General features: G+C 39.7%; 1 protein-coding gene across 3 annotated transcripts in view; it reads right to left on the bottom strand.

Annotated features, from left to right (window-relative positions):
- ACOT9 (acyl-CoA thioesterase 9) overlaps positions 1–16,288 on the bottom strand; it is a 41,912-nt gene that overhangs the window by 5,430 nt on the left and 20,194 nt on the right. For all 3 annotated transcript variants that reach the window (XM_032803082.2, XM_032803079.2, XM_032803081.2), the window contains 10 exons: positions 14,388–14,471; positions 13,148–13,257; positions 10,388–10,461; positions 8,267–8,334; positions 6,368–6,479; positions 4,478–4,568; positions 3,473–3,558; positions 2,050–2,137; positions 1,721–1,871; positions 9–1,418 (listed from right to left, as the gene is read on the bottom strand). In XM_032803082.2, coding sequence (XP_032658973.1) covers positions 1,330–1,418; positions 1,721–1,871; positions 2,050–2,137; positions 3,473–3,558; positions 4,478–4,568; positions 6,368–6,479; positions 8,267–8,334; positions 10,388–10,461; positions 13,148–13,257; positions 14,388–14,471 — 953 coding nt within the window. In that variant the 3' untranslated portion in view covers positions 9–1,329. The remainder of the gene's footprint in view (positions 1–8; positions 1,419–1,720; positions 1,872–2,049; positions 2,138–3,472; positions 3,559–4,477; positions 4,569–6,367; positions 6,480–8,266; positions 8,335–10,387; positions 10,462–13,147; positions 13,258–14,387; positions 14,472–16,288) is intronic.

Genomic DNA, 16,288 nt, shown 5'->3' with positions numbered 1-16,288 from the left:
CTTTCAACTACCTGAAAGGGGGTTCCAAAGAGGATGGATCTAGACTGTTCTCAGTGGTACCTGATGACAGAACAAGGAGTACTGGCCTTGAGTTGTAATGGGGGAGGTTTAGGTTGGATATTAGGAAAAAACTTTTCACTAAAAGGATGATGAAGCACTGGAATGGGTTACCTAGGGAGGTAGTGGAATCTCCTTCCTTAGAGATTTTTAAGTTCAGGCTTGACAAAGCCCTTGCTGGGATGATTTAATTGGGGATTGGTCCTGCTTTGAGCAGGGGGTTAGACTAGATGACCTACAGAGGTGCCCTCTAACTCTGATATTCTATGGATCAGCTCAATCCATTGCTTTTCTAGCAGCTTCCACACAAAGCTGGAACCTAATGCTCTGTTCTAAAAAGCCTGCCTTCCCCTCCACACGTACCCTGCCAATAGCATCTGTACTATATTTAGCCTAAAAGCTTTCGGGAATAATTTTCTCGGGAATTTTCCCTAGTCATCTTTTGTTCACTGAATCAGTTATACAAAAGAATTCAAAAAGGAGTATACAGTATTGGTGGGATCTCCCACATACAGATATCTGTAAACTTCACATTTGGCCAATTCATTCATTGTAAAAATTAGGGTGTCCTCAAAAAGTAGAAGAAAACACACATCATCAATTCTTCAAAACAAGGGCTGCAGCAACCTTATGAGATCCCATCAGCAGAGAAATACACACGCAATTGCAAGGATAATGTTCACATAACACAGATGTGCACATCACACTGTTCTTCTGCTGCCCAGATTCACCTGTTCCTGAGAACCAACAGGAGGCTGACTAACTTACACAGGACCCTGGGTCAGATTTGCACACAAATGATCGAACAGGATATCAAACAGCAGCAGCCCTCATTTTAGAGAGATGATAGCTTTCCTGTATCAGGGACCATAATGAGAAGCATGAGTGTGTGTAGGAGAAAAGAGATGGGAATGGTGACAAAATTGAGACTTCTCTATGGTAGTATCCCTTTAAAGTTTTCTGGACTATGGTTTTCAGCCCTCTATGCTAACATGAACAGCCTGTCAGAGCAGAATTTTAAGAAGCTATGCATCTTAACTATGGAAGCTCTAAAGCGACAGTAGAGGAGAAAGCTGTACAACATCACAGTCAGCCTACAGCTAGTTGTATAAATAGTGTTAAATGATTGACTTTTTGTTCAAAAACAGACCACTTTCCAATATGCCTACACTGATGACACACTGCGTTAAAGAGCAGGAATACCATTATTGATACACCGTTCATAGGAAGCTAGCAATCTTTGGCAGAGGTTTCTCCACAGCTAACAATTTGCTATGGCGCTGCAGTAGTTTTCTCCACTTCTCTGGTTTGTTTTGTGGTAGCACTGAAGTGCCGTTTGCCATCTAAATACAACATGGACTCTGAAATGACAGGAAGAAAGAAAAGAGATAAAAGTATTTTTAAAAAAACAGTCACTTTAAAAACACAGCCTCTGGAGTGTACTGGGCACTACACAGAAGACCAAGTTTGAGAAGCCATATGAAACATTTGCATTATGGCAGGGTATAGAATCAATACAGGTTAGCATGAAGGGGCATTTTGTGTTACTCTACTAGTAGTAGTAGTCTATTAAAACTTAAGTACGCTCCACCAGCAGACAGAGAATAGGTCTTTCCCTTCCAAGAACAAAGTTTTAATGAGATGCATTAAAATTGCCACTTACCACCATATGTTTTTGGGACAATCTGTGGTACCTCTATTTCTGACATAAAAGTGAAATGGAAGACGTTGGTTGTCTTGTGCTCTCTGGTATCCGAATCATAAACCTCACTGTGTACTCTAATCTGGATATATTTTTTTTCTGTATAACAAACCTAGACAGAACAGTGGACAGTTATTATTTTATCATTTACACCAAAGAAAGGGGACAAGACGGAAGAAGAGTTGATTCCACCACTTTCATAACTCATTGTTCATTGCCAATGATTGATAATGAAGACATCAAGCTGAATAAGCTTTATGGCTGTTTGAAAAAAAGAGACAAACTCCTACCTGTGCAGAAAGCAGCAATAGGGATCCAATCTCAACTGGTCTTTGAAACATGATATCATCTACAGCTACTATATAAGGTCTGGAACCTCTGCAGAGAAAAAAAAGGCACTTGGTATTCAAGAGCAGCTACTTGTCTCTGCACACGTTGAAACAATTTCAATTATCTTTAATGCAAAATATATCTGAAACTGAGCCACATAAATATAAAAATAATAAGAATTGCTGAAGAATACAGCCAGGGTGCCAAGAAGAAAACCAATATCCTGAGGGAATGCCAGCATAGAGGTGATACATGTACTCCTGCCACAGTACTGGCTCCCACCCTCTTCTACTACACCACATACTATAGCAACATTACGTACTAGAGCAGAGGTTCTCAAACTGTAGTCTGTGGACCACCAGGAGTCCGGGAGCTCCATTCAGGTTTTCTGCAGATATTTCCCTCTAAGGTGCATGCCTGGGCAGGCACACACACAAGAGAATGAAGGGCCACCCACTTAATCAGTGGAGCCATGCAGGGAGTAGGTGGGAGGGGCCAGTGGGGTGAGAAGAGGGAGTGGGGGGAATTTCAGATGTGCAGGGCTGCGACAGACAGAGAAAGAGGCGACTTTCCCCAGCTCCAGGGCTGTGGGCTGCCAGGGAGAGACGGCTCTCCTTCCCAGCCTCAGCTCTGTGGTTGCTGGGCGGGGGAGGAGGAGATATACTCCACCTTCCCAGCCCAGCTCACAGATTGCCACGACAGGGGGCAGAGGGAGAGACCCCCCCTTCTTCCCAACCCTAGCTTGGGGGCTGCTGCAGCAGGGGAGAGAGGGCACATCCATCGCATGAGAAAGGTAAGACTACTGATATTAAAATGTGAGTTGTGCGTTTTTATTTGTAGAACAAAAAAACGTTAATTATTAAAGTTTTTTTTTTAATAGTACTTTTCTCCAGAGGGCTTTACAATAGTTAACTAATGGTACAAACATTTGGAAAGATCTAAGTGGTCTGCCAAGACCCTCAGCAATTTTCAAGTGGTCCGTGGGGGGGGGGGGGGGGAAGTTTGAGAACCACTGAACTAGAGTCAAAACACAATTTTCTGCCACTTTTGGTTTGTCTAGTCCTCTTCATTCAGGCCTCACTCCTGCAAAAGCTTACACATGTGCTTAACTTTCAGTATATGTGTTGTCCCACAGACTTCAGTGGGGCTACTCATGTGCTTAAAGTTGGACAGGTTTGTTAAGTGTTTGCAGGATCAGGGACCTAGTCAGGTTTCTAAGAGTAAGTGGCTGTTAGAATAGCCACTCAAACATCAAACCCTTTTCTATCCCAACTATACTTATTTTCCACTGACTGCTTATTTTGTAGTTCAGATTCCCCCTACCCATTAATAACACACACAAAATGTTCTGGATTACACAAATACCGAAAACCTGAAACTCACCCATAGCTGCTGGCAGTAGCCCATCCCAGCTCAAATGCTTTCCTCATGAGAAACCCCCCAAAGATTCTATTGAAAATGTTTCGTTCCTGCATTAGAAACACAAACAGCAAAGTGGCAACAATATGCATGTACTCACACAACACAGTGGTAAAGCCTCTCAGGTTCATTTGTAGTCTTGTTTATGGGATTATACATAGCTCCTGTAATGAATATTTGGCAGCTGTACAGCACAATTAAAACATATACAGAAGTCTAAATGATTCAGCATGCTTACTTCTTAAGAGCTCACCTTATCCAAAAGGCAATTAAAAAAAAAAAAAAAATAGTAGTCAGCCCATCTTATACATGCTCTGCAGAATCTGTCAGGTGTTTTCACTTTTGTATTTGTACTACTGGAATTGTACATTTGCTGAGCGTTATAGGTAAACCTTTGTAAATTTAGGGTTTGCACTGCACAAATCTGTGAGCCTAGCTGATATATTCAAATGCTAATTTAAAAAGAATCTTATTCTTGGCAGACAAAAGCTGTTAAAACAATATGAACTGTTCAGTCAAAATCTTGTGCTCTCAAATTAGACTAACTAGAGTTCCCACCTTTCTAATGGCTGGTAATGAGCCCCCACCCCCTGCTCTGCCTCTTCCCGCCAGGATTTAAAAAAACCCAGACATCAGGGCTTGTTAAATGGCACCCAGATACACAAGCTGAAACCCAGACTGTCTGGGTAAAAACTGGTTGGGTGGCAACCCTAAGACTAACACTGATGGATACTGTCTCTTGATCAACACCTATTGCTCTCGGGTGTCTGTGGAGGAATTTCTTTACATAAGATATCCCTTCTGATAAATAAGAAGAAATGCTAAAAGTCTTACATTTAGAACTATATTTAAACGTCAGAGTAAAACACAAAAAAGTCCAAGTTAAATGTCTTAGATCTGCCAACCTTAAAGATGATTCATAACTCATTCATTATGACTTTTGTAACACATTAGTACTCCTTCAAATACCTGAGGATGGCAGATCACCAAGCCTTTAAGTTTTGCATCTTCCATCCATACTGAATTGGGTGGTAGCACACGACTCCGAAAACTTACAGTCCTGTAGAAACAAGGGGTTTGAGGCAACACTCAATATCCAGCTTCAGCAGTGCTCAACAAGCTACAACCACAAAAAAAAAAAAAAAAAACAACCACTTGTGTGTGCATGCACACCAAGCAAGCCAGGATTCAAATGGAAAAAATGGAAGTGCTACTAACATATGCTGTTTCTGACAGACCTCGAAAACCAGAACTTGATTAATGCAAGTGTCTAGTCTAAGGCCATGGTCCTGCAAACATGTATGCTCATATTTAACTTTAAGTGGATCATTTCAGTGGGACTGTTCACATGAGTAAAGTTAGATGCTGATGCTCAAAATGTTTATGCATCTGCTTATGGGGGAACCATTGCTAATAAGACCACAAAAACCTCTTAAGTGTCCTGACCCGAAAAGTAACTAGCAAAATATCCCAGCCAACCAAAAAAAAAATCCATTCTAAACTCCCTAAGCAAGTCCTTCACCTTTTTATTAGGGCAGCAGTTTTCAACCTGTGGTCCATGGACCCCTGGGGATCTGTAGACTATAAGATTTCCAAAGGGGTCCGCACCTACATTCAACATTTTTAGGGGTCTGCAAATGAAAAAAGGTTGAAAACCACTGTATTAGAGTATAAGAAGAGGCAAAATGCCAGATGAATTAATCACAGACACATAATTTAAGATTTGCAAATTTGTCTAGGGGGATTTACACATACATGTCTAAATCCACTAAGTAACCTTGAAAATTTCAACCATGTTACAACTAATTTTAAGCTATTGGAATAAATAAGAGCTCCTCTAATGTTATTTCTATAGACATTACAGAATGTGTACTGCTTTGTATTAATAAAGTTAGTTCAAGACTGGCTCTGTGAGAGTGCACGTGTCTAACCCTGCAGCTACTCCTTCAGACAGATTAACGATATGTCGATAGAGGGATTTAACTAAAAATACAGATGGTAATAAAATGTTTCCCTTACCCCTTTTTGTCCTCCCCTTTCCTCCTTTCTGTCACTTCACTTTCTGTATCTTACTTTGAGTTTCCTGCTGTCTTTCCAGATTCTCGTTTCACTTCAGATTAAAAATATTACTAATTGTATAAGAATTATATTTTCAGCTCTCTTTTCCCTCTATTATCATCCCTTCACTTCTTAATCTTTTCTAATTCTGCCACTTTTCAGATTATTTGCCCCCATCACATTTTTTTAAATTTTTCACTCTGGTTTTCTTGTCTAGACATCATAACCTCTCTGTGTCTCTATTTCCCAGCCCCCTCATAATCTATAAAATTAAGTAGTAAGTCTCACAGGGTCAGAATTTATGTTTACAACACACTGTGAGAATCTTGGATCAGCAGGTGAAAAAATATTATTATAGCCAAGGAACACCTCTTCCCTTTAGAAGTCTAGCCAGTTATTCAGGCACAAGACTGCAATGGCAGTGCAATAGGTCCAAGAGCCCCACAGGGGGTTAAATTCCTTCTTGTGGTTGAGCATGACTAACGCCTTTCTTAAGATTATTCTGTGTTGCTTTCTCAGAAGCCATCTACCGTAAACTTGTTGTTTTATTCTTGATTGCAGCTGCTGAATAGCATTAGCTTTCTTGGATGGCACAAAATTCCGTTTGGGAACATACATGGTATATCAGCACACTGATGGTGCTTTGTGCCTGTATTCCAGGTACAGGAGACAGCATCCAAGTGTTTAAGTGATGGGATAGGGAAGCAAAAATTATCTGCATTCCTTCTACCCCTACAACTGAGCATCCAACTGCCACATTACCGTCCCTTCTTGCAAATTATTAGTTCTTCCCCTACTTGCCTTGTGTCCAGTGTATTAAGGAATATGTTATGAACAATGGTTCTTTCTTCTGCAGTGGGAGCCATTTTCAGTAAGGATGCAGTACTGAAATCAACCCTCCTCATCTTGTTCACTAAAGAAAAAAATAATAATAATGATAATTGAGCACAAAGATTGCAGAACATCACTTGGTTTTAAATTGCTTTCAACTCCTCTCTCCATTTTAAAATTCATCACCAGAGTAAGTGATTTTTGGATTCACAGTCAGACTTAAAAGAAATTTGCTCTTAATATTTGTCTGCATTAAAGAAAAAAATATAGAATGTAATCTGCTCCACTGAAGTCAATGGAAGTTTTGCAAGGCTAGAATTTCACCCATACATTTTATTTAAGTGCTCTGTTTCGAAATGGTCACTTAGCTGGTGTGCCAATAGAATCTGTTGGTCTTATAAACACAGCAATGTACTGCAGACCGATTATTCACATACTAGGATATTCATTTAACCACTACAGATGGACTCATACTAAAAATGCAAAGGAACTGAATAGTGTGTGACACATTTCTACTTTTTGTATCGTTGGCAGTATATACTTTAAATATTTACTGAAGATAGTGTAGAACTTTTGGGGAAAAGGAGCTTTTAAGAATCTTCTGGTATTTTATTTTTGTACACCTTCAAAAAATAAACAAAGCAGGGGACTTTAAAAAGCAATGTAACAAGGCTTTCGCAAGGATCTACACCTTATATTTTTTTTTTTTAAATAAAGTTGGCTTTATCGTGACCACTTCCAAGCGTCCTGATACTGCATCCCATCCCTCATATCTCCTTCAATAGCATTTCTGTGGTTCAGTTAATTAGCTGCTCATGCATTTGGATTTCCCCACAAACTTGTGTGATTACTGTGTATACGGTACAAAGAACCAAATTTATGAGGACATGAGTTATGATGAAACCAGGTATGGCAGCCCGCAATCTTCAGATTTTAACTTAGTTGACTATTTTAACTCAGTTAGAGTAGTTTTGAACTCCTCTAAAACGAGGTATTTTTAAAGCAAATTTTAAATGAAAAAAAAAGAGTCACCAAGGGTGAATAAGAAAAAGAAAAAATCAGTCATACACAGTACATGCTGCCACAAACCCAAAAGATTTACAATGCACATACAGAAAGCTAACAATGACTTCCTCTCTTTTATGTCTTTGTGCAGTGAAATCTACTTAGGACATAAAGGAACAGTCCAACAACTAGTCATTTTGGTTGCCTATGGTTTTGGGTACCCAAGTTGAGATACCTGAAAGAGCTCTATTTTCAGAAGGTGATGAGCATCCAGTTGTTGAAAATCAGGCACCTCTAAAGTGTCAAATTGGTCATCCAAAGATTAAAGCACTGAAAATTGAAATCAATGGGATTTACGTACAAACTTAACGTTAAGCATGTGTTCAAATGCTGTCCCGAATAGAGGCTTTGATGGGTAAAATATTGTGTGATTCAATTTAGATAGTATAGCCCTCAGTGTGCCACAGCCCAAATATGAACACAAGACAAGATGCAGCAGTTCAGGAAGCATGATTTACTTAATTAACATATCTACTGTTTCCTTACTCTCAGTTTAGTTATTCGGTACTTCTGATGTACTACAATAGCATATTAAAATTGATATAACTAGATATGGTCTAACACAAAACCCTGTATCTGAGGTAAGGTGAGGGAGGAAATGTTTCAAAATCCAGATTCAAAATTCATGGTTTGGACTAATCTCGAGGTACTAGCAGGTGTGTGAGGCCGAAGTAAATCTGATCTTAAATAAATTAAGAACAACTCTTGCTCGTAGAATTTCTGAACTTCGCTCTCTCTCAGCCACTGCAATGAATCTATACAGAGTTTTCTACTGCCATAAAGTATACATGAAGTATTACATACATTCTCCTTTCCTGAAGATTTCTTCCTCCTCTGGCCCCTCAGGAATTAATGGATTAACAAATGCTGACCTATGGATATGAATTATTTTTAAAGTGATATGCTTTAGAAAAAATTGTCATGTAAATGCACAGGGGAAAGATAAATAGACATTCCTTTGTCTACATACAATCTAAGAGAGAAAGACATAGGTTTATCCCAGATAAGATGACATCTAAAGAAATAAATATGTTTCATAGGATGGCTGGTGACACCGAAAGGGCACCCACTGGCTTTACTGCTCAGCAGATCTCAGACTGTTAACAGTTCTCTAGTATAACTAAAAATGAGTCCTCATAGCATTTATACTTAAAAAGTTAAATGATGACCAAAATTTTCATATAACAGGTTACTGCAGACTGAAACCATTCAGAAGCACAGTAAATTCAAGCTTTGATCTAGGATTGTCTAAAATAATGTCTAATAATTGTCTAAATAGTTGTCTAAAATAATGAAATGAAAGAACTTGGAAAAAAAAAAAAACAACCCTGTAGCAAGCCTTCTGCCATAATCTATTCATTTCAGCAGCGGCCTTATCAGCAACCAAAAGCTGTTTACCACACATATAGCTTATCAACTAAGAACATAAGAAGCTGCCTACAGTCCAATTCATTTGTTATTGTGCTGCACAAATCAACAATGCCTAATTATATAGATCAAATTAACACAGGAATCTTTCACAAAGCAAGATGTCTGTTTGCTCGAAGGAGCCCTCCCTCTTCATAATTTGGAGAAGTTACTTCTGTTCTTAAATTGTTGCATTATGTTCAGACGGCATAGAAAAAGATACATATATGCTAAGTTTGCATCATGCTACACTGCTTAGGCAGCTTCTCTCTGTTCCCCAGATTTGCTAACTTTCCAAGCATGCTGCAAAGTCCAGGTTTTCTGTTCTCTGACTACAGAGGACAGAGCTGAGCTGAGCTGGTCTTTTTATATTATTTTGTATGTTTTATTTTTTGGAATAGTTACTCAGATCTGAGGTACACTGACTGGAGAACTAGCCTAGAACCTGGGTTGCCCATGGTCAATTCCTGCTCTGCCACAGCCATCCTCTTTGATCTCAGTAAAGTCACTTACTCTCTGTACATCACTTTCCTGTCTGTAAAATGGGAATAATAGCACTTCCTACCACACACACAGGTAGGATAAATACATTAAAGATTGTAAGGTGCTCAGATATTACACCCACAGGACCCATTTAAGTACCTAGGATACATACACTATAAAACTTGAAAAAAATAAACATGTGACCATATTACTATGTCAAGGACACTGAATTATTTTAATCACAAAAATATTTTTCTATTATGCACACAAGAAGTTGTTAGACCTATTATGAATGGAAAGACTTAAGATTTTTGAAAACTGCAAATTGAACAGGTTAGAAGTAGAAGTTTTAGTTAAACCTCCCACAGCAATGTTAGTGACCTATCAGCCAAAAGAGAAAATGATCAGTTTGTTTGATTTAAATGACCAAGCAAAACAATATGTGGGAAGTAAAACCAGCAAGATGGGGAAATGTAAATTAGAATTTTAAAATTCCTTCAAAATCATTAATAGTCCTAGTTATTAGTTACACATGTTTTAGGTTGACAGAGTCCTCTAAGGAACTCACAGCATTTTCAATATGGTATTAAAATTATATTTGTGAGTGACCATTTATAAGTTGAGTATCAGCCATTCCCTTCCTTGATATAGGGACCAATTAATTCTCATGGTTACAAGAGATTCCTGGTGGGTTCCAGATGACTTTTCCTTCTGGCATGTTTTAATCAGCTCTATTGTTTAAATTCAGGGAAACACCATTTCTAGAAATGGGTCAAATACCAATTATAGTTTGAAAACTACCAACAATACTCTATACAGTTCTGAGAAGCTAACTGTAGACCTTCTCTCCCTCTCTCTCTCCCCAAAAAACCTGAAAATATACTGCCTATTTCCTAACCAAAAACAACCAAAAAAAAAAAAAAAAAGGCAAGTATATGATTTACTTATAACTAAAGCATATATAGAAGTTAGAGCATTTGCCACTTTCCAACAACAACAACCTGGTATTCCCAATGTCCCACACAGATAAATTACCTCTTGTTTTCTGGATCGCGGGCCACCATGACAAAGGTTGCATCTAACACAGGGCTGTAAGTATCATCATGTAACTAAAACAGAACAAAGAAATCCAGTTTTAATCTCTACAAAAGTGACGTTGTTTAACAGGCCACACAGTTCATACTAATAATGCAATTAAGATGTTGTTTGCTTTCACATTCACCCCTTTCCAGTTTTCTTGCAATGGACCTAAGACAGAATATTATGCTGAGCACTTCTCTTATTTCAGCAGAACTGCCATGCAACTATTTAGCAATAATACAGGTTATACAATTAGTATAAAAAATGGCAACAACTCCAGTTACTAATTAGTTCCCACTTCCATTCCCAAACAACCCCATGGAAAAACACCATGACAACAAGCTATTATCACTGCAGACTTGCCTACCTAATGCCAGCAGAGAGGAACGACTCATTTAGCAACAGATAATCCCTTATCCACTAACAGTTCAACAGTACAGACATTCGTTTTTTAGAGGTAAACTGGATCAAAACTGGGTTTTTGTATTTGTTTTTCTGAAGTGTAGGATTCATTTTGAACAATTCAATTGCCACATTAGTATTTTGTAATGGAGCTGGAAAAATAATTAATTGTGACTAATATAGCATATTCATTGGCAGCTTTTCATTGAATGGTTACTAATAAATAATTTTTCCATTATTTAGCCAGGTATATTTTTTGTAGATCAATTGTACTCCAATTAAAGTATCTTATTTCAACACTGTTTCCAGTGATATTCATGAATTGTCTGTCTTACAATCCTAAAAAGTCAAGTTATTTTACACACTAGAACATATCAACACAACACCTTGGAAAATTAGTCTGAAATCAACAAGATGGCAGTCAGTAAAGGCAAGTGCAAAGTACTACATTTAGGAAGAAGGTGGCGGGGGGAATCAAATCACAGCTACAAAAGAAGGGGAATAACTGGCCAGGCAGTAGTGCTGCTGAAAAGGATTGGGGGGAGGGGGGGGGAGGGTGTAATGTATCACAAAATTAATACAAGTCAATACTGTGATGCATTTACAAAAAAGGCTAATATCATTCTGGGGTATATTACTGGGAGTGTCATATATAAAACATGGGAGGTAACTGTACTGCTCTACTTGGCACTGTGAGGCTTCAGCGGGACTACTGTATCCAGTTTTGGGCACCACACTTTAAGAAAGATGTGGAGAGACTAGCAGAGCAATAAAAAAAAAAAATGATAAGGTTTACAAAACCTGACCTCTGAGGAACCGTTAGAAAACTGGGCATGTTTAGTCTTCAGAAAAGACGACAGGGGATGGGACCTGATAACAGTTTTAAAATATGCTAAGGGCTGTCACCCACATAGACTCAGAGGCTTTAAGGCCAAAGGGGACCATCAGAATCATCCAGTTCTCCTCCTGCACATCACAGGCCACAACCACACCCACCCATTACTGAGGTAGGCCCATAACCCTGGCTGAGTTACTGAAGTCCTTAAATCTTGATTTAAAAAGACTTCGAGTTACATAGAATCCACCATTTCTGCTAGTTCAAACCAGCAATTGATCCCTGCCCAACACTGCAGAGACAAAAAAAACCCACAGTCTCTGACCTGGGGACAGATTTCCTTCTGACCCTAAATATGGTGAGCTGTTAAACCCTGAGCAAGTGGGCAAGATCCACTGGCCAGACACCTGGAAAAGAATTCTCTGTAGTAATTCAGAGCTCTCCCCGTCCAGAGTCCCATCTCCAGACACTGGAGATATTTGCTAACAGCAGTAGCAGACGGGTCATAGGCCATTGTAGGCAATCTCATCATACCATCCCCTCCATAAACCTACCAACCTTAGTCTTAAAAGACGTTAGGATTTTTGCCCCCACTATTGCCCTTGGAAAGTTGTTCCAGAACATCACTCCTCTCATAGTTAGAAACCACCTAATTTCATGACTAAAGTAATTGATGGCTGATTTATATGCCTTTGTTCTTGTGCCAGCATTGTCCCTTAACTTAAATAACTACTCTCCCTTCCTGGGCTGTTATAAAGAGGATGGAGAACAATTGGTCACCATGTCCACTGAAGGTAGGACAAGACGTAATCTGAAGCAAGAGAGATTTAGGTTAGATCTCAGGGATAACTTTCTAACTATAAGGATAGTTAAGCTCTGGAATACGCTTCTAAGGGAGGTTGTGGAATTCCCATCATTGGAGGCTTTTAAGAACAGGTTAGACAAACACCTGTCTGGGATGGTCGAGTTTTACTTGGTCCTGCCCCAATGCAGGGGACTGGAATAAATGACCTCATGAAGTTCCTTTCACCCTTAAATTTCTATGATATCCCATTACAATATCAATTCTAAACTCTGGCATTCTAATCTGGGTATCTTTTGATGTTAAAATAAAGAAGAAAACATTTCCAAAAAGCAGGGAGGACACCTTTGTTGGAGGAGAAGAGGACAGCTTATGGACTGCCATGCTGCATTAGACCAAAAGGTCCATCCTCTCTCCAACAGTACCAGATACTTCAGTGGAAGATATAAAACACCTACCATAAACAACTATGCTTTGGAAAGGAGAAAACAGGGAAGTATATTCTTAATCTTAGACCACTGGTAGTCATTTAAGTCCTGAAGCACAGGGGTTGGTAGCCCTTCTAAAACAGATGGCCTCAGTGTAATTTAGGTTTCTAACATTATCACTCATAATTCCTTCTGAGGTGTCCAAGGTATCGTGGGAGAAACGAAAAGAAGAAATAGAAGTCACTGACCCCAACCTGAAGCATGTGCATCTTCACTTCCATTGAGGTCTTCCCAACCCAAGAAACATTTCCGGTGAATTTGATATCACAATCTGGGTATATGACCTTCTTGCACAAATCTAAAATATACATGACAATGTGTTAGAGCAGATAACTGAAGTTTAGTATTTAAAAAGCAAGGATATGGATTCTCCTAGGCCACTTCACACCGAGTATCTAGCACAAAGTGGCCTTAAAATAGCCAGAGATGGCCAGTCAGTATTGCACCCAGTGCAGGGCAACTCTCTGCTGGTGGAAGAAGCTCAACTAGCTTCTATACCAGCCACCCCTCCTAACATCAGCATAAGGGGAAGAAGCAGCACAGAGAAGGAAATGGCATGACAGGCTACAGTGAAGTTCCACTACACACCATCCTCCACTGGTGTCAGGGTTTTTCCCTGTATGGCTATAAACTGGCTCCCTGCAGACAAACCCAAAATGCAGCTCTGATGTGGTAAAGAATGAGGGCCACAATGTTTCCTGTTCACACAGCAAATTTATTCTGGTATTAAATCAAGATTAGTTCTAGTTTAGAATCATCAGCAATGGACTCAGATACACACTGTTGGTGTCACTTTTCAGCAAGATGTCAGCAGGTCATCATAATTGCCAATTACAATTAATCTTTTTTTAAAACCATTTAATAGATTACATATACAGTGAAAAGGGAAGAACTCCGTTCTATTTCCAGCTCTGCTATTAGGCTGCTGGGTGACCCTGGGCCAGTCACTTCACCTCTCTGTCCCTCAGTTTCCCCATCTGTACAATGAGGATAATGATATGGACACCCTTTGTAAAGCATTTTGAGATCTACAGATGAAAAGTGCTATAAGAGCTAAGTTATTATTTTTTAAGTACCATTAGCGTGCCTGGTTACGTACTGTACAAAATCAAAGCTGAATCTCACTGCTATAAGCCTCTTTCGTGGAAGACATGCAACACTGGCCTGTCAATATCTAGGAGACTGACTTGATTGATGCAAAATTGAATACAGAAATGCATGAAACATGAAATATTCACTTTTTGGAAGGAAAGGCACCAGAAAAAGGGAAATAGTATCTAAAAAGAAATGCAACGTATCAGAATTAGCACCAAACAATTTCATGTAAACAAAGGAGAAAGATATCAGTTTCTGCTGGAGATAAGCAGTTAATTACTAAGTGTTCATAGAACAGACCATCATTTTTCAGTTGATCAAATGACCACTTACCAATTTTATCCACCAGGGCAGTAACTATTGACAAAGGAGATCTCTGAGAAGCTTCATGTTTCGTGTGAGTGTAACAAATGAGAACTGTGGAGAGATCAAAGAGGTGGTCAGTTATCTGTTCTCCATATATTTTAAAAGGGATTTTAAAGAGTGGAACAAGCTTCACAATATAGCCATTGTGATACAAAATGTAGGGCACATGTACAGTTCAAACAAAACCGAAGACAAAGACGACTATATCCTGGAGGGTTAATGATGAAAGTAATTTAATCTGCTTACAAAACACTTTATTCACCCAGAGCAAGTTAATTTGGTCTGATCATTCAAGTACACTCACTCCTTAGATCAATTTCACATTGCACTGGATCATTTTAAGCGTTTATACTGTTTTGACTTGATGGAGATTTTTGTAACAGAGTATGCATACACTGCAAATAAAGAAAGTTTGTTCTTAACACAGGTTAGTTAGAACAGCAGTAACTCAGGTTAACAGCTTGAGTTCATCCTCAGGCCCCTCATAGGCTTTAATTCAAGCACCTAACCCAAGTTAAATGCCAAGTTGCCATGTCTTCATTGCCACTGTAACCTGAGATAGCTAACACAAGTTAAGAACACACCCTTTTTTGCTGTATAGCAGGACTGGGCAAACTTTTCGGCCCGAGGGCCACATCGGGGTTGTGCAACTGTACGGAAAGCCAGGGAGGGAAGGTTGTGCCTCCCCAAACAGCCTGGTCCCCACCCCCATCCTCCCCCTCCCACTTCCCGCCCCCTCAGAACCAGCACCCATCCAACCTCAGTAACTGCAAATTAACGCACTGAAATTAGTCTAATTCAACTCAAGACTCTCACTACAACTAAGCTTTCAGACAGCTTTCTCTTCTGAACTGCTCAAGGCCCTCAAAACATTAGTGATGCCCATTCATCTGATGACGAATGGCATGGTTTCAAAAGTTTACACCTTCACATGAAAATTGGGTCCCACAGCTATGAATATTTCATCATTGGGTATATGACCTTCATGAAGCAGAACCTTTACATGGTGGGCAGAACAGATACAAATCCCACAGTTGTCTGGTATCATTTTGAGTGCAAATATGTTCCCACACGTCTCAGCAACAAACCACCTCTTTTAGCAGCAAAGCAAAAGATTAGAATCTCAGTGTCTTTAAAGACTGGATATGAATGATCCTGCACAAAAAGCAGTAAGAGAACCTTAGAATCGAAGGACTGGAAGGGACCTCAGGAGGTCATTCAGTCCAGTCCCCTGCACTCATAGCAGGGCTAAGCATTACCTAGACCATCCCTGACAGGTGTTTGTTTAACCTGCTCTTAATTTCCAGTGACTGAGATTCCACAGCATCCCTGGGCCATTTATTTCAGTGGCAATGCTTCAAACCCTGAGCTACATCCCAAGTACCCTCAGCACAGGGTGGTGGTTAGTTCTGGCTGACAAGCAATGAGACGACAATCTAAGGCAGAAATTCTATGCAGGCCCCAGCAAGAATTGAACTTGCAGCCCCTTGTTTACAAGACCAATGGTCTAACCCCTGAGCTACAGAGCCAGGTCCCTTGCTACTGCTTCAATGCTGATTTGTAAAAGGGAAGTCTTATTGAAAGACTTCCTCTCCTGCATCTCAGCACCACCTAATGCCTCTAGAGAAAGTTCAGGGACCACTATATAGACTCATAGATCAGAAGGGACCAATATGATCATCTAGTCTGACCTCCTGCACAAAGCAGGCCACAGAACCCTACCCATCCACTTCTATAACAACCCCTAACCTATGTCCGAGTTATTGAAGTCTTCAAATTGTGGTTTGAAGACTCAACGCTGCAGAGATTCCACACAAGCGACCCATGCCCCACGCTGCAGAGGAAGGTGAAAAACCTCAGGGCCTCTG

This window comes from Chelonoidis abingdonii, chromosome 1 (genome assembly GCF_003597395.2).
Source record: "Chelonoidis abingdonii isolate Lonesome George chromosome 1, CheloAbing_2.0, whole genome shotgun sequence".
Taxonomy (NCBI): Eukaryota; Metazoa; Chordata; order Testudines; family Testudinidae; genus Chelonoidis; species Chelonoidis abingdonii.
The sequence above is the reverse complement of the archived record's forward strand: the minus strand, read 5'-3'. Positions and strand labels throughout refer to the sequence as shown.